This window comes from Bidens hawaiensis, unplaced genomic scaffold (assembly GCF_021521415.1).
Source record: "Bidens hawaiensis isolate Kalapana, Puna unplaced genomic scaffold, B.hawaiensis_p1.1 tig00011271_1, whole genome shotgun sequence".
Lineage (NCBI taxonomy): Eukaryota > Viridiplantae > Streptophyta > Magnoliopsida > Asterales > Asteraceae > Bidens > Bidens hawaiensis.
In genome coordinates this window covers 584,289-611,732 of record NW_027491878.1, presented here as the reverse complement: position 1 = coordinate 611,732, position 27,444 = coordinate 584,289, and the positions used below count along the sequence as shown (strand labels likewise).

Here is a 27,444-nt window from a genome sequence, read left to right as displayed (position 1 = left end):
GACAACAACAATATTAAAGATTACAATATCAGTCCCCATAAATCCATCCAAAATCCAAACTTGCTACACATTCCATTGATCCCAAAATTTCAAAAGATTATATAAATTGCAAATCATGAATCCAACATTAATAAAGAAATGCACAATCTATCACATAGTAGAGGTGTGTACGATTTAATTATGTTATTAGCATCAACCGATTAACCAATCAATTTTCAGTTAATCGGTACGGTTTATTCGGTTTGTTTGTCGGTTTTCGTTTCGGCTAATAACCAAATTAAACTTTGGCTAAAACTTTTGCTTAGAAATACATGAAATAGATGCATAAACATATGAAATGAGCGCTTATAAACATGAAATGAAGATATAATTACATAAAATAGTGGTTTAAAATATGAAATGGGAGTATAAAAATACAAATATATAAAAATATGAATGTATCAGTTCGGTTAACTGAGTGTACAAAATAAACAATAACCAATTTTCGGTTAATTTGGGTTTGGTTTCGTTAATTTCCAATTTGGTTTTAGTTAATAGTTCGATTATTGTTCACCCCTAACCCATAAAATCACATCTACTAATAATTTTTTAACTTAAAAGGCGACAACAACACAAAAAACAACAACAATACATATTACATCAAAAGATTTACAAGACCAGTCCTCATAAATCCATTGAAAACCCAAACTTGCTACACACCCAATCATTGATCCAAAAAGTTGAACAAATTATATAAATTTCAAATCATGGGCACAATATTATTATAGTTACCTTATGATCACTACTTTCTATCTTAGCAATCAAACAAAAACCAACAAACAAAAGAATAACATTTTATCAAACACTTAAAACAATCACAATCTTCTAACTGAACTTTGCCAAACTTCAACACATTGCTCATCTTTCCTTGTAACAAACATTTTATTCCCTCCAAATCCCATATTCGTGACGCGATTACCCCCCAAATCCTTCGATCGTCCTAACACATTCTTCTTAAAAATTCGATCTTTACCGTTACTCGAACAACCCATTAAAATCTCTGACCACAATCCCAACTCCCCTTGCTTACTACAAAACACTTGATTCCCTTGTGTCTCAATCTTGCAGCCAACCCCTTGTTTCTTCATATTATTCACATTATTAACTTTTCGGGTGTCACCAAGACAAGTCCACGAGTTTAAAGATCCAAACTTTTTTAAATCAATATACGAAACCTCGCCCGAATTCACACCAATCTTGAAAACTCCCGAAAGGGTATCCGAAACCGTAATATCCGAAAAACAATCAACACTTTCCTTAATTTCCCAAACTGCATTCCCAGACCTTAAATCCCAAAACTTTATGTTTCCTGACACCCCGGTGGGCCCGCTATGCGACCCGGAAGCCATTAACAGGTTAAGACTAGGAACCCAATTCAGTTTAGTTGATGGGATTGCAGAACCAATATCAGCACCAAAGATTTCATTATTCGCAATCTCTGAAACAACCTTGAAACTATTTAAATCATAAACCATGATAGCATTCGAGTTTCGTCTACCCGATTCGAAACTAGTGAACAAATACTCATTAGAAAGCCCAATTGCTTGAACAGTTGAGCTTGATTTAGTTGCATTATCCCAATTAAGAGTTTGTGTAACACCACCCAAATCAAGATCAAGAATTTGCAGCCCATTAAAATCTGTAGCACCAGCTGCAACAAAGTTGGATGACAAAGCTAACAAAGAATCAACAGCTGCAAAACTGGTTAAAGTTGTTGACTTTCTTTGTAAACACCAATCAAAAGATGTGATCTTGCTACCATGAGCCACATGAACACACCCATTACCAGTTGTGGCAATAGCAGAGGGTGAGTCCCTGCCACTAAGCGGCAAAATGACCGATTTTTCGAGATCAAACGGTTCGAATTGTGACGGGTTTGATTGGGATTGAACCAAAACATCACCAATCCCATAAAAATTGGCTTCAAAGATAATATCTTGAATGTCAAAAGATTTAGCCTTTGATGGGAGATTACCAGTTCTTAATAAAGAAAGAAGGATTGAGAACAATTCAGAGTCTCTGTCAATAAATGGGATGTGGGTTTGATCAAATGGGTTGAAAAGATTTGAGAAAATGGTGTTGGAGCCTGCAAGGGTTAAGGTTTGTTTTGTGGTTTGGAAAAGATGACCACCCACATCAATGGTGATGATATTGGTTGATGATGGGTTGTGGTTCTTGTTGTGTGAGAACCCATTTGAGATTGGGTTTGATTGTGAGAAAGGTGGCATCTTTTTGCAAATTGAGAATTGGGTTTGTTGTTTCTTGATGATTTGTTTATGAATATGGTGGGAGTGATTGGGAAAAACTGAAAAAGGTTTGATTTTTGTAGAGGGTGGAAGGCAAGAATAATATTATATTGTGGTCTGTTATTGAGGGGTCAACATAGGAGGCTGGTAGTTTGTCTTGTGATAGGAAGTTTCCAAGCTGGACCAATGCAAAAAAATATTTATTTTTTTTAAATAATGATTTTCTTGTTACGCAACCGTCCTTTCTAATTTTGAGAGTTTCGTTGTTTTATTTCGACCAGATTATGTTGTCTCAATCGGACTCACGTTAGCTTTAGAGTTTGGCTTAGTCATTTTCTTGTCACTTGACGGTGGTTGTGTCACCATAAGGGCATAACTCTCTGCGTAACACACAGTGAGATTAAAAGCCAGGTGGGCTTAGGATTCAAACGGACAACCTCACAAGGCCTAGCTCAAATCATTCCACTCTAAATGACATAAGTGTGAATCGAACTTAGGTATTTACTGAAAAATTCAAGTTGTCCTACCGCTATGCCACAAGTGGGGACCAAATGAAGCGATATAAAAAATTATTAATTAATTACGCATTTAATTAAATTAATTTTAAATTATTTTGTTAACGTGTAAAATGGATGGATATAAAATAAGGGAATTTTATGAAGGGATTGTTAGCAAGTTGTCTAGTAGATAAATTAGTGGGGGTGGATAATAATAACTTGTGATTAATATTTAATAATAACATGTAACAATATATACTATTGTTTGTCAAACCAAACAAGATGGATACAATGGTCAAGGGAAACTTTACCTTAGTTTGACCACATATTTGGACTTTGACTATAACATTCGTGCATATTTGTGAACCATGATATTTTTGGTGTCTTCTTGGAAATTCCCTTATTTCTGACGAAAGTTTTGAAATTAATGAGAGTGCCAAGATAAACTATTCCAAGATTCCAGAAGGATGATGAATTGCCAAGCCAACATCCCTTTCTAGATGTGTTTACTAATATACTCCCTGCCTTTATCATATTAATTAGTCATCACATTTGATAAAGACGTAAATCTAGTATATAAGCGTATAGCCCTGATATACGGACGTATAGTTCTTAAATACCCCTTTATACGGGCATAAGTCATATAGCCATGGTATACTGTACTACGGACGTATAGCTTTGGTATACGAGTGTATAGTTTTTCAATTAATAAGAACATATTGTCTCTTACTAGATCAAGATTAAAAACAATCTTTACACTTGAATCAAACAAGCAACCATGGAAAGAAAATGTAACAAGTGAAAATACCAACTTCCCAATTCTCTTGCTTAATCCATTTTATCATAATACACTTTATACAAAACATTAAGACCAAACAAAGAAAGACCTGTCTCGTGTTCATATGACTAAAAACTCGCTGTGATGGTCAGCCAAATGGCGCTCGATGAGCTACAACACTAACGTTCAAGCTCACAGCTTTGAATCTTGAACCGGAGCAAGTTTTCCTACTAACCTTAAACAAAAATTTTTTACTTACGAGCTTATTTAGCTTACATATATATGCTAATGTTAGGTTATATGCCCCATTTAACCTTGAAAAAAAGTTCTTTTCACAGTAAGAACTAAGAACACTAACCCCAAAAAGGTCATCACTATCCTTCCAATCCTTGGTTACTTGATTTCTTCATCGTGGCGTCCAATCATTAGCTGACACTTGGCTGCATCATGGGGAAGAAAGACCAGTTCTTGATTGGCCCGTGTTCTTTCCCGATAACTTTCTCGTTAGTCCACCAATCGGGTCCGGCTCCATCCATACTATCAAAGTTGAACTCTTTAACCGATCCTAGTGTGGTGGTTGATCTATGCCTCTGATGTCTCTCCATGTCATCACGGCATTCGCGTCCATTTGCCATGTCAGCACACCGTCTTCTCTCGACACATCTGACCACTTGTTCGGGCGTGACCTCGAACGACACCCTATGATCAACCAAATGATGTTGATCGTCTTTCCCACTTGTCGGGAAGTGAACGAAGTGGGGCCCACCGTAATTAAAATCCCCATCCATGAACGGGGACGAGGTGCCCGAATTGGAAATTCCCGAGCTTGGTGATATCAGTTGGCCCATTGGGCTTCCAGGGTATAACTGATAAGATTGAAACTCATAAGGTATAACATTGTCTTGGTCACACGAGCTCAAAAGCCGAGCATAAGGAACCTCAGGAGACGAAGGTGTGGTCAAGTGAACCGACTCAGGTGGTGGTGTAAAAGGGGCGGTGGACGGCTCAGTGGTGTAAGTCGAGAACACTGGTGGTGACACTAATTGTGTTTCGTGGGCATACGGGCCAATGGCAAACATGTTAACCGGCCCGCCTGGTGAGTACATACTTGCGGTGACGGATGTGAAGGATAGGAAGCCGCCAGGCGAATGGGTGGCGGATGGTGGTTCTGAGTGGAGGAAAGATGCAGGAGATGAAGGCGGGGCGATAAACGGAAGGACTCTTGAATTTTGCTGAGACATGTTTGAAGGCGGTTGAGCCGAGGTTGTCGAATAACCGGGCTCGGGAACAAGAACAGCATGACCAATTCTCTTACTATGCTTTTGTGATCCAAAACACCATGAAATGTTCCAACAGCCTCCCCATCTTTTTTTCTGCATAATATTGATCAACATTAGCTGATAAAATTACAAAATTATCAAAAAATTCACCTTTTTTGTTTAATATGAACCCCAAAATATAACTTTCTTTATGATAATAACTAACTCAATCAAACAGGGGAAACACAGGGCAGAAACTTCAGAGTTCAGAACCATTTTAGTCATATAAAAGCTTAAATAAACTATTCAAGACTGCTTCATACAGTTTCCAAAACTGTAAATTTCCAATCTTTAATAAAAATACAGTGTTTGTCAGCATACCCTTTTCATTAATCTCCAAAAACAATACAGAATTGCACTTAAAAGAGCAAAAAATAAAAAAATAAAAAATCAAGAAACATGAACTAGTATCAAGAATCAAAGTCTTTAGCTATGGAGGTGATCAAACATTTAAACAACCAAACCCAGATCTTAAATTTCAAGAAAACCATAAACCCATGTCAGAAATCCATCAAATAACAAAACCCATCAAGGAAATGATCAAATTCACATAACCCAATAAAAAAGATTGAATTTTTTTAATTTCAAGAAAACCATAAACCCGTGTTAGAAACCCATCAAAAAAGAAAACCCATCAAGGAAATGATAAAATTTGCATAATTAAACAAAAAAGATTGAATTTTTATTCACCTGAACTGAAGAAGACTGAGTTGCTCTGTTTTCCGATGACCGGATCGCCGACACGGCGGAGTTAACCGTCACCATGGTATCATCATACACACTTCTCATCTTCTTCTTCCAAATCAAGAAACTTTCTCTCTCTAAAACTATCACTTTTGAGGTCAAACACGGCAATGAGTTGAGATTGTGTTTAATTATTTGTATTGCAAGTAAAAGTAATAATAATATTGGAAATATAAGCTAAAAAGTCTAAAAGGTAGTTTCATATATATAGGGTGATGATAGGAAGTATAAATTAGTGTAATTACTAAAGTACCCTTAAGTTTCATGAAATGGGAATTTAATAGGTGCACCTGAATTTCACTTGCCTTATTGAATGATCCACCTTATTTACTTTGCATTTAAAAAGCTCACACCAAATGGGCATGCTTCTGCCCTTATTAAACCTTAGCTTGCCAATGGCATGATTGTGGGGTTGATTCTTGTTGTTATAGTTATTGCCATGGCATAAATGTAAATTAATGTTGGAACTTTCAAATCAATGATAAAGCTTGGTATTTAGATCCAACACATGATTCATGGGTTGGGGAATTTTCTTCCGTGTCGATGCATGGGATTACGTTATGGTTAAAAGCATGTTATAGTGTTTCTTGTAATAAATATATAGATAGTTTTAAGCACTTGTCATACTTCTATAGTTTTGTTACTATTAATAACTCAGTTTTACATTCACATACGTGAAAAACATGAATAACTTGTTTTGTGATTTACTGAAGTCAGTGTTGTAGTTTCGGGTGTAGTTTGAGAAAAGTTGTGAAGAATAGTAAAATATATAACCAATTTAAGAGAAAGGTTCAAATAAGAAGTTTGATTTTTCTAAGAAGGTTAGGAAGGAAGGTATTTTAGTTTTCTACCTAATATTGAAAACCCATTTAATTTAATTTTAAAAACCCACTTAATTAATCTTAAAACCCCACTTAATTTTCACTCATCTTCTACAACCACCACCGCCCACCGCCACCACCTTGCCGGAAAAGTCTTCGGAAATTCGCCGGAAAGTCACCGATAAAACACAATGGAAAACACTATGAAAAAACACAATGAAAAAAACACGACGGAAAAAACACTATGAAAATAAAAACACAATGACAAAAACACAATTAAATAACACAACGTAAAAAACACAATGCAAAAAACACTATGAAAAAATAAAACACAATTGTATAACACAATGTTGATAAAACACAATTTGTAAAAAAACCATGATTTTTTTTTATTTTTATATAACAATATGGTACTCATATAAAAGATAAAAAAAACACTCGTTATTAAGGTGAAATTTTTTAAAAAAAAATGTCGTATAAAAAAGTTATTGACGTTTTAAAATGATGAAAGAATTTGACATGTGCCTTGAATGTAGAGAGAGAAAGTTAACAAATGTGTTATCTCCATTATGTCATTATCTTTGTTTTATACTTGATGATCTTTCTAATCTAATCTCAATCATTTAAGTCTAAAATGAATTAACGAGATTATTTCATATCCTTCTTACAAAAATTAATCCTCTTATTATAACTCAATTCATTAGTTTTGTTATCTTAAATTTAAATATGTACCCTTTTTTTTTCATTGAGCCATAATATATTATAGAAGTAAGTGGTTCTACTTTCTATGAGTATAGCAATGCAATGATATTTAAAAATAGTAGTTTGGGTTTAAATTTATTTGGTCAAGTAGCTAACAAAGCCAACCTAACTTTTTGAAATATTAGATAAGGGTAGGTGTTCTTTTAAGTTCAATTATTGAAGTCTTTTTAGAGTTGTTATAAGGGGTAAATTAGTCACTTGAAAAGAACATGACCCTGTTTTGAAGCAAGAATGATCGTAACAAAAGTTTATAATAAAGTTATTAAAATGTTAATTAATATTAAAATAAAGAGGATTCTTTGTAAAGTGGGAGTATAATAATGGTGTGCACGTGTGTGTCCATCCACTTCTTTTATGTACCTTTCCCTACCTCTCTAGGTATCTAAGTGGGTCCCACCTTCAAAATGTTACTCTTTCTATTTTACTTAAATAAAATAGAAAAATTACCAAAATAACTTCAAAAAATTATACGTTTACCTAGTTAAAAGCAATCCTAAGATGATGTTTATTTATTTATTTCTAACTTCGACTCACACGTCGATTCATTTACTACTCATAAACTACACAAATAAAATAATCTAACTCATATCAGAATTTAAACCATGATATTCTTTTCAAAAAACAAAAATCTTTATCATTCAGTCAATGTTAGAATGACTAATATCATATTTAAGATGAAAAATTGTTTAAACAGAATAATTTACATAATGCATATTCTACAAAAATTATGTCTTTCATATCCTACATAATATTAATATCTATAAATGATATATACACACACACACATATGCAAGACACACAAACGTTTAAGCGAATACTCACCAAGACTCGTACTTATGAGCACGGTGTATACATGTGGTGATCAAAGATAAACTGATTGAAGATTCAATTTTCTACATACGCAGGTGTGACATGAACAAACTCATGGACAAATCTCCATAGTTGTTTGTGATTGCACCTGCTTTTATAATGAAGCAAGCAAATGCTTATATTACAAAACTCATTTTTAACTTATGACAACAAATTAGACTTATATGTGTAAAGCCAAAAGCTTATGACAAAAAAAAGAATTTGTACTTGATGTAACTATATCAGTTCTCTTTAGTACAACATTCTTGATACAATCAATCAAATGGCTCGCAATCATCATCTTTCATGATATTTCGCTCTAAACTTGAAGGCGTACAACAAATGAACATGCTAAGTGAATCATTATAAGTTTTTTAACTCCACTAGACATGAAAATATCGCAAATGATATAGCTAAAACCAAAGAGAAAATTAACCAGACATACAATTCACCACCCTGGCGTATTGTACGCCTAACTGGCTTGTGAGAAGTTTATAGGCAACGTATTGAGGTTTGTCCAGTATGTTTTCAAAGTATAGCCTCACAAATGGTCGTATGGCACCCATTAAGCATGTTATACACCCATATCAGCAAATACACAACAAACCATGGGTTTTGTGATTCTAACACATGTAATGCCATGCCAACTTTGTTTAAAATTTATCTTAAACATTTACAACATGTTCCAAACAATTGTTATCATCTTGTTAGTTGAAAACGTGTCTAATCATGCGTCTAAATATGCAAATATCAACAAATGGGTCACACAACCACCTTGCAACTCTCTTAATCATTTGAGAAAATATATAATGCCAAGAGTTAAATTAGCAACCAACCTTATGATCATTTATCTCTTATTGACACCCACTTGTTCATTTAGGACTTCAAACCTTCAATGCACACACATGTCCATTTAGGACTTCAAACCTCAATGCACGCCAATAACTCAATAAGTTATCCATATAGGACTTAAAAGAATTCAATACGCGCAAGGATGGTATGAGCAAGATGGCATACATTATGTTCTCAATTCAATGTCATCTTATCTACACATGTTTGCTACTACAAATTAACATGTATGCTTCCGCATAAATGTCCATTTATGAACATGTAACATTCCACACACATGTATTGCCCACTTACACAGTGCGATGGAGAGCGCAATCGGGTTTGAATAACTTATGGGGATCATGGCTCAAGCCCAAGAGTTAATGTGATGATTTAAATTAAAAAGAAAGAAAAAAAAAATCTTTTCATAAGTACAAGAAAACCAAGAGAGCCAACTTATTATTTATAATTCACTTATATGTGATTGCCAATGCATAAAAACAAAGGGAAGCTGCTTCTAAACAGCCAAACTCTTTGAAGCAATCTCATACACATTCTCTGAAAGCCCGTTCGCTGACACAATCTTCTCCAGCTGCACCTGTTTCCAACATTATCATCATTAAAAATAGCATTCAGTTGTTTATTTTCTTCCTAATTTCGAAACAAGCCCATTTTAAAACAACTAAATTAAAAGATCAAAAACCATACCTTAGCACGGTTTTGTCGGGTTTCATCATACCGCTTCCACCTAGAAAAGGCAGAAACCATGCGAGACGCCACCTACAATCAAGAGGACAAAACGGTAATTTCACCATGACCCAAAAAATGAAAAAGAAAAAAAAGAGAAAACGAAAAACTGGTAATCAAGTTATTTGCACCTGTGGGTTGAGTTTGTCAAGCTGTACCACAAGTTCACCCAAAAACTTGTAGCCCGAACCATCTTTCGCATGGAAATTAACAGGCGACGCACAAAATCCTCCAATTAAAGAGTACACCTGTTCAAATTCAGGATTTGAGATAACACATCATACACCAGAACAAAAGATAATAAGAAGTGGTCAAACGGGTCGCGTTGACCCGCCAATGAATTCTAAGGTCTAACCTTGTTGGGATTTTTAAGGTCAAATGCGGGATGACTCAAAAGTTTGTAAACATTCTCAACATTCCCAGGAACATCCGACGAGGATTGAAGCGCAAACCACTTGTTAACAACCTAAAAATCAAGAAAAAACCAAACACGTAACAAAATATCAATATTTTCTTGATAATCCAACATTTAACAAAATTAATTTAGGGTCTAGAGAAGCTACCAGATAATCATGCTGCCATTTGTTATAGAAGTCAGCCAAAGCCTCATCACGGGTTTTACCCGGTTTCTGAGCAATGGCTACCAGAGCTGAAAACTGATCCGTCATATTTGTGGCGGTTTTGTATTCGTGCAACACAAGCTCAGTGATTTCTTCATCTTCAAGAGATGCAAGATAACCTTTTTTCCAACAAGTCATATTGATAAAGTCAACAGTCAAGCATATAATATAATAACATCAACAAGAAAGCAAAACATACCAAGGGCAGTGTTCTTTAGCGCCCGTCTAGCCATATTTGCATGGTCAAACACATATTCCTCTGTGCTCCTATTTTCTTTCACCAGATTTAAAAACTCTGGCTTCAGTTCAGAAGCTAACTGTTTCCTGATAAACTTTCTAACTGCATGGACCGCATCGGGGTCGGCTACTTCCATCAGATCCATTATTTCACCTTCACCGGGAAGAGTTATCGCCTTTGCAATAAATTCCTAAATTAAACAAGTCAATCAGTTTTTTACAATTTCTTCATATCTAAAAAACAAGAAGAAAACACAAGTAATAATAATAATAATAATACCTTGTCAAGACTCGAATCCAAAAGAATGCATTTAATACCGTGCACAAACTGTGGATCAAGAACCAAAGCTTTACTTTCTTGAAAATTAACAACTTGACTAAGCATCAACTTCCTTGCCAATATCTGACCGGCTTCCCAACTGTAATAACAATAAAGATACAATCTTTTAAACACCCTTTTGTTTTCTTAATTTGTGTTTGTTTTTATTAACAATAATTACCGATTAAATCCATCTGAATCATGAGCAAGAAGGAAAAACAAATCACTGTCTGTGAGATCTGAGTGTAGACGGATAGGCGCACTGTAACCCCGCAACAAAGACGGAACTGGTTTCTCAGGCACATCCGAGAATACAAATTCTTCTTCACCCTGATGGCAAATTAATATACGAGTGAATTAACTTTGACTTTTCTAAGCCCGGTTAATATAAAAATACCTTTGTAACTCTTAGAACAATGGTGAAAACGGGCTGACCGCCACATGTAACAGACTCTGATTTCCCATCATGATAAATTGATGATAATGGCATATCTTTGCCACTCGAGTCGAGAAGCCCTGCTGCCACGGGAATAAACATGGGCTCTTTTATCGGCTGACCTGGCGTAGGCGGCACTGTTTGACTGAAAAAAAAAATTCAAAATAGGCGGGTCATTATATAATAGATACCTAGCAAAAACTTTACAAAAGTAAAAAAAAAAAGGTTACCTGAACTTCAATGAAAATGTATGAGCTTCAGCATTGTAAGAAGAAGTAACCTTTACGATAGGTGTCCCCGCTTGTGAATACCTGAAAACAAGTCATAAGATAAGATAAGAAAATCATCTTATCGAAACTATAAAAGCTAAAGTTGATTATAAACAGACCATAATAAGAAATTAGCAAAATCTGCATCATTAGCATCTCGCATAGCAGCAAAGAAATCTTCACAGGTTACAGCTTGACCATCATGCCTTTCAAAATACAAATCCGTTCCCTAAAATAAAGATGTCAGTTTTACCATCAGATGATAAAATAATATCATAAACATAATACACTTAACCATTTAGCTATCTTTATTTACCTTACGGAACCCTTGACTTCCCAATAATGTTTTGTACATTCGCACAACTTCAGCTCCCTTTTCATACACCTGTAATCATACAATTAATAAAATCATATTAGTCGCCATTCTCAATGCCAAAATGTAATAAATTTACTATACTAATTACAAAATATATCAGAAGCATACCGTCACTGTATAGAAGTTGTCCATCTGTGAAAAAACATGAAAAAGATGGTGTTAGAAAAAATAAAAATTGTCAACAATTTTAAAGAAACCAGGAAAGGGTTTGAACCTTGATGTAAGAGTGAGGCCTGACAGGGTGAGCCATGGGACCAGCATCCTAGAAAATAGGATAAAAAAATTTATAAAATGCTAAACTATAAAATTAATTAGATTTTAGTGTTTATAACAACCTGTGGAAATTGGTATGTACGAAGCTTTGAAACATCACCAATCCGCTTGACTGTACGGCTTCCCATATAGGACGAAAATTCCTGCAACATGTGTTAACGGTTACAAAGGTTTTAACTTTATATTAAAATAAAATCTTGATAAAATTTAAAAGCATGCGCTTACTTGATCCCGGAAAACAGTAAGGCCTTCTTTCAAACTCAATTGGAACCAGTCCCGACATGTCACTCTACAAGCATTTGAGTGCAACGTTTAAAATTTACAAAAAAACCAGAATATATAGTTTCATATATTTACAAATGGATACAGACGAACCTGTTGCCAGTCCAATTATGGAAGTACTGCAACATAGAGAACGAATTAGAAAAATGTGATAATAACTTAAACATACATATAAAACTATAAACAGAAAATAAATACCTCGTGGCCAATGACACCCAAAATGGCAGCATAATCCGCATCGGTAGCAGTTTCTGGTGATGCCAAAACGAGCTTTGAATTGAAGATCTATTCAACAACCAAAAAAAGATTATTAGACGATCTTCGTATGATAAAAAAAATGAAGAGTCAGCACACATACATTCAAGCTCTTGTTTTCCATGGCTCCCCTGTGTCAATTACAAGTTTAAACAAAAACCAAATTAATATATGTACACATATATATGAAATACAATGAAATTAGAACAGATCACCTACATGTTAAAATCTGGAACAGACACAATATTAAAGATATCAAGATCATATTCGCGACCGAAAACATCTTCATCCCATTTCATGGCTGCTTTGAGAGAATACATCGCATGCTCGGTTTTTGGCAGATCCTGTGGTGGGGTCCATATTTTCAGTGCAACTTTACGACCCGAGCACGTTGTGAAAGTGTCATCTCGGCTCTCTAACTGACCCGCAACTAAAGCAAACAGATAGCATGGTTTCTTGAAAGGGTCCTCCCAAACAGCATAATGATTTCCACCCTGCAATAATTCCCAAAATATTCAAAACACATTACATAATATAAATAATAAATAATATACAGAAAATATTTTCTTACCTCTAAGTCTCCTTGTTCAATAAGATTTCCATTAGACAACAATACCGGGTAGAGTGATTTGTCGGCCTCGATACGACAAGTATATTTTGCCATAATATCAGGACGATCCTGAAGCCGTATACATAAAGTAAATTAAAAAAAAACAAGAACAATAATAAAGAGATGAAAGTAAATCCATAATCACTTCAATAAAGTACCTGATAAAATGTTATCTTTCTAAAACCTTCTGCTTCGCATTGTGTGCAGAAATTACCAGACGACTTGTAAAGACCCTGTATCAAAAATGCAACTTTATATCATATATCCAAAAAAAGATAACACCCAAAACGAAAAATTTTATATAGTAACAGTTATACCTCTAGCGATGTGTTCTTGTGTGGTAATATCTCAGTAACAGTTTCCAAGATAAAATTCCCACTTGGAAGTGAAGTGAGAGTAAGATGTCGTGAATCCACGTGAAAATCTCCCTCCTTCAGTTCGTTGCCGTTGACTTTGACCGTAATCAGCTTGAGGTCAACCCCATCCAACACCAATGGGGAGGCGGCACCTGTCCAAATAACATCATATTAGGTTAAAAGGATATTAAAGTATTAAGTTAATTTATTTTGTATCAGTAAAAAATGTAAATCATACCGTTCACTCTAGGGACGACACTGATTTTTGCGAAGACGGTTGTTTTTTCTTCGCCCAACAAAAAGGATAAATCAACCTGATTAACAAACTCATTAGTGTGCAACATTAAAGACAAATCCTAAAAATGTAACTAACAAAAGTTAACCATATACAAACCGTATCAAAGTAGTAATCAGGTAATTTGTAATCTTTCAGAAAGATCTCTTTTGGAGCATCCATACTTGTTTGACTGGTTCCCTAAAGGTCAAACCTTTCCTACAATCACAACCATCATAAAACAGTTATTATAAAAAAAAAACAACAACTTATATCATTCTGACTGGAATATAGGGGTGTAAAGAGTCCAAGCCGCTTGCGATACTCAAGATCGCCTAAAAAAAAGCTCGAATCAAGCCAAGCTTAACGAGCTAGAGCCTAAAAATAAGTTTGTTTAATAAACGATCCCGAGCCCGAGCTTCACTTATCAAGCTCGAGTCGGATCGCTACCCTAAACGAGCCTACTATTTATATAATTTTTATTAGAACTATTTAGCATTTATGTATTTAATCATTATTAATACAAATAAAATTACAATAAAAATGACTAAACAATATATATAATGTTATATATATATGCATTTAAAGTTATTATTAAAAAATATATACTAAAATAATTATAAATGTATATAACTTAATTAATAATTGATAAACGAGCTGAGCTCGAGTTTGAAAAACTACTCATGCATTGAGCTCCATATATTATATAGCTCGAAACAAGCCTAGTCAAGCTCACGATCGACTCGTTTACACCCCCTAAGTAGATTAAATAAGTCAACTGTTTATTAATGACAAATGAAGTTAATTTCCCTTAATCTTCACAAATCTTGAAAACAAAACCCTAGGTATTAAACACCCACAAGAGATTAACAATCGATCCATCATCATCAACTAATCAAGATTCCAATAGATTCACAAAAAGATTAAAACTTTAGCACTATTAAACCCTAAATACCAAAACCCATCATCATAAAGCTACTATATGAGTGCTTGTTAACAAGACTTAAAAAAAAGATAAAATTAAACACATAGTTAAAAAGATAGTACCTTTGTTGATGTGGGTGAGAATCAGATAGCTTTGAGAAAACCTAAGATGAAAGTACTAAGGTGGTAATATGTGTCTATTTATATAGTGATGTTGATGATGACTTATGATTGCGTGTAGATAATCCTATTGCCAGCCCAATAGATTCCAATAGTAATTTAGATTTTTTTTATAATGTGTTTTTTACCTTAATTTGCTCTTAATCAACTTGAGTTTTAATATTTTATGTAGGATTTTGAAATATGTATTTTTAGTTAATAGATTAATTCAAAGATGTAAGGATTTTGCCCAAAAAATAAAAGATGGAGACAAATTTCTTTCAAAGACGTAACGAGTTTTGCATGATAAAAGATGGAGACGAATTTCGTCAAAAGATCTCAACATGTTGGCTTAATTGCCCACGTGGCTCGGTTTTATTGAAAAAAAAAATTATATGGAAAAGACCATGTCCGATTCATTACAATTTTAAGTCTTTACTTCGATGAAAGTGAGGTCACTAATTCGACTTCATACTATAGGTCCATTTATCTACAAATTTAGTGCAGTCTTGATGATAAACAAGCTCGGATCTATGAAATACCAAGTGACGTGGTATTGAACATCCGAAATAGAGAAAAAGAAGAAAATGAGTCGACCAAACCAAACTAACGAACATAATTTCATACAGAATATAGCCAAAAAGATATTACAATAACTTCATGTTAACCGATTCTATTACAACGAGAATATCAAACGAACAACGTTCCTAACGAATACACATAAACGACTAACCCAAATCGTGAATATGAACAAACTATATATACTTGATCCAACAACAGAATGTTGGTTGGTTCTCTTTGGTAAAACATTCTTCGTATAATCCGTCTAGAAGACTCGTCAATCTAGAGCCTTCTTATTATTATTCATTTGTATACGCCAACGCACGGAAACAAAGAGAAGATGCTTCTAAACAGCCAAACTCTTTTTAACAATCTCATACACATTCTCTGAAAGCCCGTTTGCTGATATGATTTTCTCCAGCTGTGCCTGTTTCCAACATCATCAACAATTTTAGTCGTCGAAATACAATGTCATTAAAAAAGCATTCAGTAGTTTTTAATTTTCTAATTTTCAAAACAAGCCCGTTTTAAAACAACTAAATTAAAAGATCAAAAATCATACCTTAGCAAGGTTTTGCCGGGTTTCATCATACCGCTTCCACCTAGAAAAAGCTGAAACCATGCCAGACGCCATCTGCACTCAAAAGAAGGGCAAAACGGTAATTTCACCACGACCCAAGAAAAAATAACAAAAAACGGGTAATTAAATCATGATCACCTGTGGGTTGAGTTTGTCAAGTTGTAGCACAATTTCACCCAACAACTTGTAGCCCAAACCATCTTTAGCATGGAAATTAACATGCGAAGCACGGAATCCTCCAATCAACGAGCGCACCTGCACAAATTCACGGTTTGAGAAAAGGCATCACATATAAGAACAAAAAGTAAACAGAGGTGGTCAAACGGGCTGGATTGAGCCGCCAACCATATTATCTTTACTTTTGCAATTTATAAGTAACTAACATAATATGCATGAAAAAAAACTTGCAACCCATTTCTATTTAAGCGCAATTTAACTTTGACCCGTTAAATCCTGAAAAATCTAACCTTGCTGGTATTTTTAAGGTCGAATGCTTGATGACTCAAAAGTTTGTAAACGTTCTCAACGTTCCCAGGAATATCCGACGAGGATTGAAGTGCAAACCACTTGTTAACAACCTAAAAATGAATAAAGAAACAAACACATATAACAAAAAAGATCATTTTTTTCTTGAAAATTTAAAGCATCATTTTAGGCTATAGAGAAGCTACCAGATGGTCATGCTGCCATTGGTTATAGAAATCAGCCAAAGCATCATCAAGGGCTTTACCCGGTTTCTGAGCAATGGCTGCCAGAGCTGAAAACTGATCCGTCATATTTGTGGCTGTTTTGTATTCGTGCAACAAAAGCTCAGTAATTTCTTCATCTTCAAGAGATGCAAGATAACCTTTTTTTCCAATAAGTCAAATTGTTAAAGTCAACAGTCAACCATACAGTACCAAAAGTCAAAAAGATAGCAAAACATACTTTAACGCCCGTCTGGCCATATTTGCATGGTCAAACACATATTTCTGTGAGCTCCTATTTTCTTTGACCAGATTTAAAAACTCTTGCTTCAGTTCAGAAGCTAACTGCTTTCTGATAAATTCTCTAACCGCATGGACCGCATCCGGGTCGGCTATTTCCATCATGTCCATTATTTCACCTTCACCCGGAAGAGTTATTGCTTTTGCAATAAATTCCTACATTTAACAAATCAATTCAGTTTTCCAATTTCTTCAAATATATAATACAAGAAAAGAAAACCGTTAAAGTAAAAACGAGTAGTAAAAATTATACCTTGTCAAGACTCGAATCCAAAAGAATGCATCTAATACCGTGCACAAACTGTGGATCAAGAACCAAAGCTTTACTTTCTTGGAAATTAACAACTTGACTAAGCATCAACTTCCTTGCCAATATTGACCAGCTTCCCAACTGTAATAACAATAAAGATACAATCTTTTAAACACCCTTTTGTTTTCTTAATGTGGGTTTGTTTCTATTAACAAGAAGTACCGATTAAATTCATCTGAATCATGAGCAAGAAGGAAAAATAAATCATTGTCTGTGAGATCAGAGTGTAGGCGGATCGGAGCACTGTAATCCCGTAACAGAGACGGAATCGGCTTCTCGGGAACATCAGAAAAAATAAATTCTTCTTCACCCTGATTGTAAATTAATATATCAGATACAAATTTGACTTTTCCAAGCCTGGTCAAATGTAAAAATATACCTTTGTAACTCTGAGAACGGTGGTGTAAACGGGCTGACCGCCACATGTAACAGACTCTAATTTCCCATCATGGTAAACTGATGATAATGGCATATCTTTACCACTTGAATCGAGAAGCCCTGTTGCCACGGGAATAAACATGGGTTCTTTTACCGGTTGACCAGGCGTAGGAGACACTGTTTGGCTGAGAAAAAGTCAAAATTTACGGGTCATTACAAAATAAATACATAACAAAAACCTTAAAGAACACAAAAGTACCTAAATTTTAAAGAAAATGTACGCGCTTCAGCGTTGTAAGAAGAAGTAACCTTCACAATAGGTGTACCCGCTTGTGAATACCTGAAAACGAGTCTCAAGGAATAAACATTTTATCCAAACTATAAAAACTGAAAATTGATTATAAGCATACCATAATAGAAAATTAGCAAAATCTGCATCATTAGCATCTCGCATAGCATCAAAGAAATCTTCACAAGTTACCGCTTGTCCATCATGCCTTTGAAAGTACAAATCCATTCCCTAAAATAAAAATGTGTCAATTTAACCACAAAATAACCACACAAACCTCATACATTCAAGTAGGCATGTAAACAAACTAAACTTTCTGCGAACCGTTTCATTTATGTAATATGTTCATTTATTTATTAAACAAACGAACATAAACACATGTCTCGTTCGTTCATTTTTATTTATGTTTGTGAACATTCGTTTACGCTCGTTCGTTTAAATTCATTAATGTTCATTTTACGTTTGCTTAAACTTGTTTGCTACGTTCATTAATATATTTATTTAATTCTTTTAGGCTCGTTAAAATTTAGGCTAGTTTTAATAACATTTTAGGCCCAGTTTATTGTTGTTCACATTCACATTTGATTGGTTTTGGCTCAGTTACATTCATTCATCTACGTTCATTCATTTACATTCAAACTATTTAGTCATCTTTATTTACCTTTCGGAACCCTTGACTTCCCAATAATGTTTTGTACATTCGCACAACTTCAGCTCCCTTTTCATACATCTGTAATCATACAATTAATAAAAACAAATTAGACAGGTGTAAATGTTAAAAGTAATAACATTTACTATACCAATGACCAAAAAAAAATCAGAAGCATACCGTCACTGTATAGAAGTTGTCCATCTAGAAAGAAAAAAAAAATGAAAAGATAAAGAGTTAGAAAAATTAAAATTATCATGAAACTATATACAGCGTGAAAAAGTTTGAACCTTGATGTAAGAGTGAGGCTTCACGGGGTGAGCCATAGGACTTGCATCCTAAAAAATATGACAAATACGATATTTCAAGCGTAACGTATTCGAAGATCAATGATATGATGTTACTAAAGTCTTAAACTCTATAACTAATTGTATTTAGTGTTTATGATAACCTGCGGAAATTGGTATGTGCGAAGCCTTGAAACAGCACCGATCCGCTTGACTGTGCGGCTTCCCATATCAGATGAAAACTCCTGCAACACTTAGAAAAATTTTTAACTTTTATATTTAAAATAAAATCTTTATAAAAGTTAAAAAGCGGTCAAAAGTGTGCACATGATCACGGAAAACGGTAAGACCTTCTTTTAAACTCAACTGGAACCAGTCCCGACATGTCACTCTACAAACATTTAGAAAATTTGTAAATAACCGAATAAATTCTATGTATTAATAATATAATTTACAAATGGATATAAACTAACCTGTTGCCAGTCCAATTATGGAAGTACTGTAACATAGAGAACGAATTGGATGAACATAAGTATAATTTAAACAATAGTATAAAACTAAATAAGGAATTTAGATAAGCAACATACCTCGTGGCCAACGACATTCAAAATGGTAGCATAATCTGCATCGGTAGCGGTTTCTGGTGATGCCAAAACAAGATCTGAATTGAAGATCTATTCGGGAAAATAAAAGATTATTATACGAAAAACATATGATATAAAGAAAGTGGAAATTATTAATGCACATACGTTCAGGCTCTTGTTTTCCATGGCTCCCCTGTGACAATCACATGTTTAAAAAAGAAACTATACTAGTAAATGCAGATATTAAGAAATACATATGAAAAACAATGAAACAAGAACAGATTGCTTACAAGATAAAATCTTCTGACACAATATTAAAGATATCAAGATCATATTCACGACCGAAAACATCTTCATCCCACTTCATGGCTTCTTTTAGACAATCCATGGCGTGTTCGGTTTTTGGCAAATCCTGCGGCGGGGTCCATATTTTCAGTGCAACTTTACGACCCGAACACGTTGTGAAAGTGTCATTTCGGCTCTCTAACCGACCCGCAACTAAAGCAAACAGATAGCATGGTTTCTTGATCGGGTCCTCCCAAACAGCATAATGATTTCCACCCTGCAACAAATTTCCTAATATTTAAAACACAGTACAAAAATAATAAACAATGTACAAAAAACATTGTCTACCTCTAAGTCTCCTTGCTCAATAAGATTCCCATTCGACAACAATACCGGGTATAAGGATTTGTTGGCCTCGATACGACAAGTATATTTCGCCATAACATCAGGGCGATCCTGAAACAGTGAAACCATACGCATAATATCAAATAAATAAATAAAAAACAAAAAATACCAATATCAAGAAAGTAAAGCAATAAAAACTTCAAATTATGAACCTGAAAATATGTTATCTTTCTAAAACCTTCGGCTTCACATTGTGTGCAGAAGTAACCAGAAGCCTTGTAAAGACCCTGTAACAAGAATGCAACTTATCAGATAAATCCAAAAATAATAATTATTATTAAATAATAACTGTTTTACCTCCAATGATGTGTTCTTAGGCTGAGGGGTGTGGAGCGCTAGGAAGGGCGCAAGAGGCCGGACGCTCGCGCCCCGGGGCGCGAGCACCACACCACCGAGGCGCGATAGGGGCGCGAGAGAGGCGCGAGAGCGGAAAACGAGGCAGGCGCCAGGGTGCTAGCGGCTGAGAATGGCGCAAGAGTTTTCTTGGAAAGCGTGAATAGCCGTTGGGGGGTGTTTTATTTAAAAAAAAAAACGTTTTTTTTTCCTATATATAATAACAAACCCATATCAAACCCATTTCAACACCCATATCAAACCTATTTCCAACTCGATTTTGTTTCTCTGTATTAAACATATATCAAACCCAAACCAATATCACATACCACACCCAAAACCCGAAATCACCCCATCTTCCAAACCTTTTTTTAAAAACATGGCTGGAAATTGGTACCCAAACCTAGAATCAGATTACAGTTACGACGATTTATGGTCGGCACCGGACCAACCGATGTTTTATTCGGGGTCGCAACAACCATCCGGCTTTCAACCATCCAACATACAACCGTCTCCTAACTTTGTAGTTCCGGAGACACAAGAACCAGAACCAGAAGGTGAAGCTGCGGGACAAAGAAGACGCGTCCACCGGAAAAAACAAGTTGCAACGGACGGGTCGGGTTCGGCTTCGACCGGAAGGGCGAAACGGAAAATCACTCCGTGGTCATCGGATGAGAAGGAAGCCCTGTGTCGGGCTTGGATAGTCACTTCTGAGGATCGGCGTTGCGGTAATTGTTTTAACGTTTTTAAAAATGATTTTTAATAAAAAAGTTAAATAAAAAAGTTAAATGACTTACAAATTTATTTATGCATTTTGCAGCGGACTACCAAAAGAGCAAGGTCTTTTGGACAAAGGTTAGGGAGACGTTCTATTCGCTCGTTGGGAGTACAGAGCGGACCGCCGATATGATTTCGGGTCGGTGGACCGAAATCAGAAAATTTGTCGGCTTGTTTACTAATCTGTTCAACAGGAACGCCGGTCGTATGAGACCAAGTGGCAGTGACGATTTGGCGGTTTATAATTTCACTGTCGAAGAGTGGAGGCAGTAGTGCCTGCGGAGGTATGGGACGGTGAAGACGTGGGACGATGTAAAGGTGTGGGAGAGGTTGAGAAGGTGTTCTAAGTGGGTTGAGCTGGTGGCGCTGGACGTTGATGCAGAAGTAGGGCCGAAACGGACTAAAACTAGTTCGTCTGGAGCGTACAGCACTTCCGCCGGGTCGGATTGCCGGGTTGGATTCGACCTAAACGTTGCGGGGGAGGAAACGTCTTCACCGCCGAGGAGGCGGCCATTGGGAAGGGACGCCAGGGGCAAAAAACCGGCTGAGGGGGAAGCCGTAAACATCAACGATCTTGTTGAATCCCTCAATAAATTCAACAAAACCATGGAGGTGGTCTCTAATGACAAAAAGGAAAAAAAAAGAATGAGAGATTTGGACTTCCTTGCAAGAGACTTCAGCCACCTAAATCCGGTCGACCAAATGCTGATGGAAAAACAAAAGGAACGTATCCGGAAGAGGTTGATCGAAGAAGACCAAGCCGAAGAATAAGAATAATGTTTTTTTTTAGTACTTTAATTTTTTTTTTAGATATTAATGTGTTTTTTTAATTAATGTGTGTTTTTTTAAATAATTTATGAGTTTTTTTAATAATACGTTTTTTAATACATTTATAAAAAAATAAAAAAATAAACCGCTCGCGCCCCCTCTCGCGCCCCTCCACACCATGGCCCGGGGCGCTATCACCACTACCAACACCCATCTTATCAAGTTTCTCTCTCTGCCACACGTCACAATATTATTGGCTGGCGCCCCCACTCACGCCCCCTCTCGCGCCCCCCACACCCCTCAGCCTTATGTGGTAATATCTCAGTAACAGTTTCCAAGATAAAACTCCCACTTGGAAGTGAAGTGAGAGTAAGATGTCGTGAGTCCACGTGAAAATCTCCCTCCGCCGGTTCATTTCCATTGACTTTGACCGAAATCAGCTTGAGGTCAACCCCATCCAAGACCAATGGGGAGGTGACACCTGTCCAAATGACATCATATTGGCTTAAAAGAGGATATTAACTACTAAGTAATTATACTTTGCATCAGCAGAAAATGCAAATCATACCGTTAACTCTAGGGACGACACTGATTTTTGCGCAGACGGTTGTTTTTTCTTCGTCCAACGAGAAGGATAAATGCACCTGATCAACAACTCATTAGTGTGCAACATAAAAGACAAATACTAAAAATGTAACAAACACATTGCACATGTTATTAAACAAAATACAAACCGTATCGAAGTAGTAATCGGGTAATTTATAATCTTTCAGAAAGATCTCTTTTGGAGCATTCATACTTGTTTAACTAGTTCTCTAAAGGTCAAACCTTTCCTACATTCACAACCATGGTAAAACGGTCATTATATAAAATCAACAATTTATAACATTCTGACTGGAATATAGGGGAGTAAACGAGCCAAGCTGCTTGCGAGCTACTCGCAAAAAACTCGAATCAATCTGGGCTTAAACGAGCTCAGCCTGAGACCAAGCTTTACTAATCAAACTCGAGCCAGCTCGCGAGCCCAAACGAGCCTACTATATTATTTATAATATTTAGTATATATTTATTTAATCAGTATCAAAATTAATATATATAAAATAATAATAATAACTATATAAGATACGTTATATATAATACTATACTTTAAAAAATTATATAAAGTTTTTTATAAACATATATATCAATTAATTCATAAATAATAAAAACGAGCTGAGCTCAAGCTTGAAAAACTACCAATAAGTCGAGCTCGAGCTCTTGGTAAGTTAAACGAGCCAAAGTTAACAGTTTATTAGGGGCAAATGAAGTTAATTTTCCTTAATCTTTACAATTCTTGTAAACTTGAAATGGGTAATCAGGATAACAACTAAGATTGATTAACATTAAGACTATTAAGTAATCAAGATTCCAATAGATTCACAGAACCCTGAATTCTAAAATTAAAATGCATACCCTTATTTGATCAGGGTGTGGAGTCAGATTATAGTGTTGCCGTTGACTGATGATTGCTTGTAGATATTATAATAATATTATCGCCACAGAAATAGAGTCCAAAGTTAATTTATTACAAGGTGAAGCGACAAAGAAAACTTAATCTTACTTTGGAAACTCATGAAAATCAATTCTAATTCTAATTTCTAAACAAAGTCTCTACTTCACTTTTGGTTTGTGATACTCCCTAGTCCCAACTAAAGGTTTTAGTTGTATCTTTTTACCAACATTTCGTAATTAGTCTGATGCTTACGTGACATGCCTAGCTGTCAATAAATATATATGTGGCAGCATTACGTGGTGATAATTATGTGTTTCTTTTAAAAAAATGTTTTAAATAATCTCAATTATGTCATGAGTAGGATAGCGGGTCACCTTAGGGAAAGAGAAAATGTTATTTTGGTACGGGTCAAAACAAATTCGAAAAAAATGGTTGTGTACGTTTATGTGTGGTGTCCTTTTAACTAGAGGTGTACAAATCGGGTTTTTTCTAATACCCGGGTTCGGGTATGGACCGGTTTCCGGTATGATCGGGTATTGGAAAATCGGGTATTAAGAGAAATCGGGTAGGGTTCGGGTAGGGTATTGAGGAGAAAAACTCAACCCTATGTACCCGGATAGGGTATGATCGGGTTCGGGTATTGGAACCGGGTATGTGTCCGGGTGCGACGGGGTATTAATACCCGATTTTGAATTTATAATTTTTTATACATTTTTAATTTGTTTAAAATTTAAATTTGCTTATTAATGTATAAAAATAATTAAACTATATTAAAAAACTATAAATTCACTTAATTACAAATTATTTACTTAATACATGCTACAAAACTTAAACATAAAAGTTGTGAAGTAAACATAAAATATACTATAAAAACTCATGTATTATTTCGGGTATTAGAAAATTGGTATCGGGTATCGGGTATAGGGTATGACCGGGTCCGGGTATTTACGTGTATAAATCGGGTACGGGTATTGACCTCAAAATGCATACCCTATCCATACCCTACGGGTAGGGTCGGTTCCGGTTTCGGGTATAGAATACCCGGGTATAAAAAAACAGGTTCCGAGCACGGGTTTTTATGTACAACTCTACTTTTAACTACTCTGATTCATTTGTGTGCTACAATTAGAAAATGATTTAAGTCCATGTCGAATGAATTTATGGGCTTAATTTAATAATGTTTTCCAAAAGCCCAAAAGGAAAAAGTCTAGCAGTCTAGCTCTAAATTAAGTTACCTCAAATCATATATGATTGGCCCTTTAGATCAGTGCCGGCTTCGATAATTGAAAAAATATTTTGAGACGGAAGCGAAAAATATTTGAGCCTTAGATAAAAAGAGTATTTTGTTGGATTTAAACAATTTAATTTTTACATTGGCTTCTTTGGTTATAATTTAGGTCGTGTAAAAAACTAATGCATAAAATATGCTTAAACATGTCTCCAATTAGACTAGAATCCACAACATTTTGGTTGGGAGTCGTACCCATTTGCCACTAGACCAAGTTAGTTGTTATGTAATTGAGTTTAAACATTAAGTATACATATCGTTTTTCATAAAAATACATATAAATTTATTTAAAAAAAAATCAGACCTAAAGGGTAGTCAGGCCTATGGTCTTCGACCACTCAACCCCATGCCATGGCTGGCCCCGCTTTGAATACACAAAGTCGAGACCTACTTTAAACATAGACCTTGAAGCATTAACGGGTTAAACATGTTACTACTATGTTAGCCTGGTTTTAAGAACCGATCGGATCAACCAACTAAAGGAAAGAGTCAATCATCCATGGGTTTTGCCTTGTTCACTGAAAACATGTTGGTTCATCTTTGTAGCTTGTACTAATATTGACAAAATTGACAATATATGATTTAACCAGTCAGTTTGAGACGTTTTTTTTCCTTCTACGGTCATATTAGATACGAAGTCACATTATTTATTCACAAGGAAGTGAAATGACATTTTAACCTACCAAATCAAATTTGGATATTTGTAATGTAAAAATAGGAAGGAAAAAACGCCATTAAACTTATGTTTGGAAAACAATGGAAAACAAAGAACATATATATAAAAGCATGAAAGGGACCATTGCAATGGTCTTTTAGGTTGGCCAAACTGTCACCAAACTCATTATTTATATTTTAAAGCCATTTATTAGTTGTTATCTTTGTTTTTAGTTATGTTGCAAACAAATTTGCAATTCTAATAGAAAATAAAATCTTTACGGTTGTCGCTAAAATGTAAATTAATCGAGCTGCCCGTAAGCTACTCAATATCAACTCTTTGAAAGCTCACAAAAATGATATGAAACAATGAAGTAAACAATAAGTCAAGATATATGTTGTAGATGTTTTTTTATATACATGTTTATGTATTGTTTGTAACAGTATTCACTTGGTATTACCAAACATTGTTTTCATACAACCAATAAGCTCTTTTAATTAATATTTGATATATTATGCATAGAATCATGTTGTGTATTAGGACATGGAACATGGAATATTGAATGAGCCAAAAAGGCAAAAACCATCCTTTTCTTTATAATTAACATACAAAAAGGGCATAATGGCTGACAAGTTTTTTTAGATTCTTGATACTTTTATCTATTAAAATGCATGTAATACTTTTCTTTTATTTTGTAACATAAAATAAATAAGTTTTGACAGCTTTATCTATAAAAAAATATAATAAATTTAGAAAAATATTATTATAACTGCCTAGGTTTTAAAAGAAAGAGCAATGGTTCTGATATTTTTTTATTGAAAACATCTTTATTTTTGTATCTGCAACCATGGTATTTTGATAAAAATACATAAAAATATTAAAGTTTGTATGATATTTGTTGCTTTAAGATTAGCGTCTTCTTTTTATCTAAATTAAGTTTTCTTGTGGCCAAAATGAATATTTTTTTTATCCACCTCTTAGTAAAATGAGGTTCACGCAATAACACTTGACATGCCTACTGTGATGTGTATATCAATGGTATGCAACAATAAAACAGAAAAAAAAATGTATTATAATCTAATTAAAAAATGTTTTATAATCATTTCAATATTATTATTTGAATTTTTTTTGACAAAATATGAATTTTGTATATAGGTACCTTTTTTATCACACCCCTGATCACCACTTCACATACGAACATCACCGTCAAAATTAGAGTTGAGAATTTCCAAAATGACTCAAAACACGAGATGAAAATAATTAATTTTTTGGTTGTCATACCTAACATGTTTAGCTATGGGGCGTGTTTGGTATCTCTTGTATAGCCCATCAACATGATTAATACGTATACTCGTCAATTTGTTTGACACGTTTAGATAAGAGGGTTAAACAAGTCATGTTCATGCTACACAATTTTAACTATGCCCATTTAAAGTGGAATGCTTTTGCTACGAATAAAAATATGAGTTGTATTCGTGTTAAACATTTCAACCATTTAACCCGGCACAATTAACATCATAATCAAAACCCATATATTTAACCCAAAATCCAAACATATGCAGTAGCAAATATAAATTTGTACAAAATACATAAAAACATGTATTATACTCCTCACGCAGGGGCGGATCTACAATGAAAACGGGTGGTTCCGAGGAACCACCCGAGTTTTGAAATAATAGTGCATTTATATATAGAAAATAATTAAGGAACCACCTTATAAATTGGAAAGGAACCATCTAAAAAACATTTGAAGCACCTCTCCAGATGGTAACATGTTGGTTTGTTAACTTGGAGGCC

General features: G+C 34.8%; 2 protein-coding genes and 2 pseudogenes across 3 annotated transcripts; all 4 read right to left on the bottom strand.

Annotated features, from left to right (window-relative positions):
- Positions 1–706: 706 nt before the first annotated feature.
- LOC143537662 (BTB/POZ domain-containing protein At5g41330 pseudogene) lies at positions 707–2,393 on the bottom strand (annotated as a pseudogene).
- A 1,207-nt stretch (positions 2,394–3,600) lies between these two features.
- Positions 3,601–6,265, bottom strand: LOC143537660 (uncharacterized protein At1g76660-like). The gene is made up of 2 exons (XM_077031380.1): positions 5,570–6,265; positions 3,601–4,933 (listed from the first exon to the last, which is right to left on the bottom strand). Exons 1-2 carry the CDS (start codon positions 5,666–5,668, stop codon positions 3,986–3,988), a joined length of 1,047 nt encoding a protein of 348 aa, XP_076887495.1. The 5' UTR covers positions 5,669–6,265; the 3' UTR covers positions 3,601–3,985.
- Positions 6,266–9,207: 2,942 nt separating this feature from the next.
- Positions 9,208–15,081, bottom strand: LOC143537658 (puromycin-sensitive aminopeptidase-like). Its single transcript, XM_077031379.1, has 26 exons — positions 14,985–15,081; positions 14,058–14,156; positions 13,902–13,977; positions 13,625–13,815; positions 13,466–13,540; positions 13,269–13,376; positions 12,917–13,191; positions 12,801–12,828; positions 12,641–12,727; positions 12,536–12,561; positions 12,386–12,449; positions 12,223–12,303; positions 12,102–12,149; positions 11,996–12,019; positions 11,828–11,896; positions 11,631–11,740; positions 11,473–11,553; positions 11,204–11,387; positions 10,988–11,136; positions 10,768–10,906; positions 10,450–10,678; positions 10,194–10,369; positions 9,986–10,096; positions 9,762–9,878; positions 9,592–9,663; positions 9,208–9,481 (listed from the first exon to the last, which is right to left on the bottom strand). Exons 2-26 carry the CDS (start codon positions 14,118–14,120, stop codon positions 9,401–9,403), a joined length of 2,664 nt encoding a protein of 887 aa, XP_076887494.1. The 5' UTR covers positions 14,121–14,156; positions 14,985–15,081; the 3' UTR covers positions 9,208–9,400.
- Positions 15,082–15,666: 585 nt separating this feature from the next.
- On the bottom strand, positions 15,667–23,722 carry LOC143537659 (puromycin-sensitive aminopeptidase-like; annotated as a pseudogene). The gene is made up of 25 exons (XR_013136101.1): positions 23,665–23,722; positions 22,947–23,045; positions 22,781–22,856; positions 22,518–22,693; positions 20,632–20,646; positions 20,487–20,561; positions 20,278–20,385; positions 19,935–20,206; positions 19,810–19,837; positions 19,648–19,734; positions 19,534–19,559; positions 19,388–19,451; positions 19,225–19,305; positions 19,064–19,111; positions 18,786–18,977; positions 18,246–18,355; positions 18,095–18,175; positions 17,837–18,020; positions 17,611–17,768; positions 17,401–17,530; positions 16,833–17,303; positions 16,629–16,739; positions 16,300–16,416; positions 16,144–16,215; positions 15,667–16,008 (listed from the first exon to the last, which is right to left on the bottom strand). The product of XR_013136101.1 is annotated as a puromycin-sensitive aminopeptidase-like (transcript).
- Between the last annotated feature and the right edge of the window lie 3,722 nt (positions 23,723–27,444).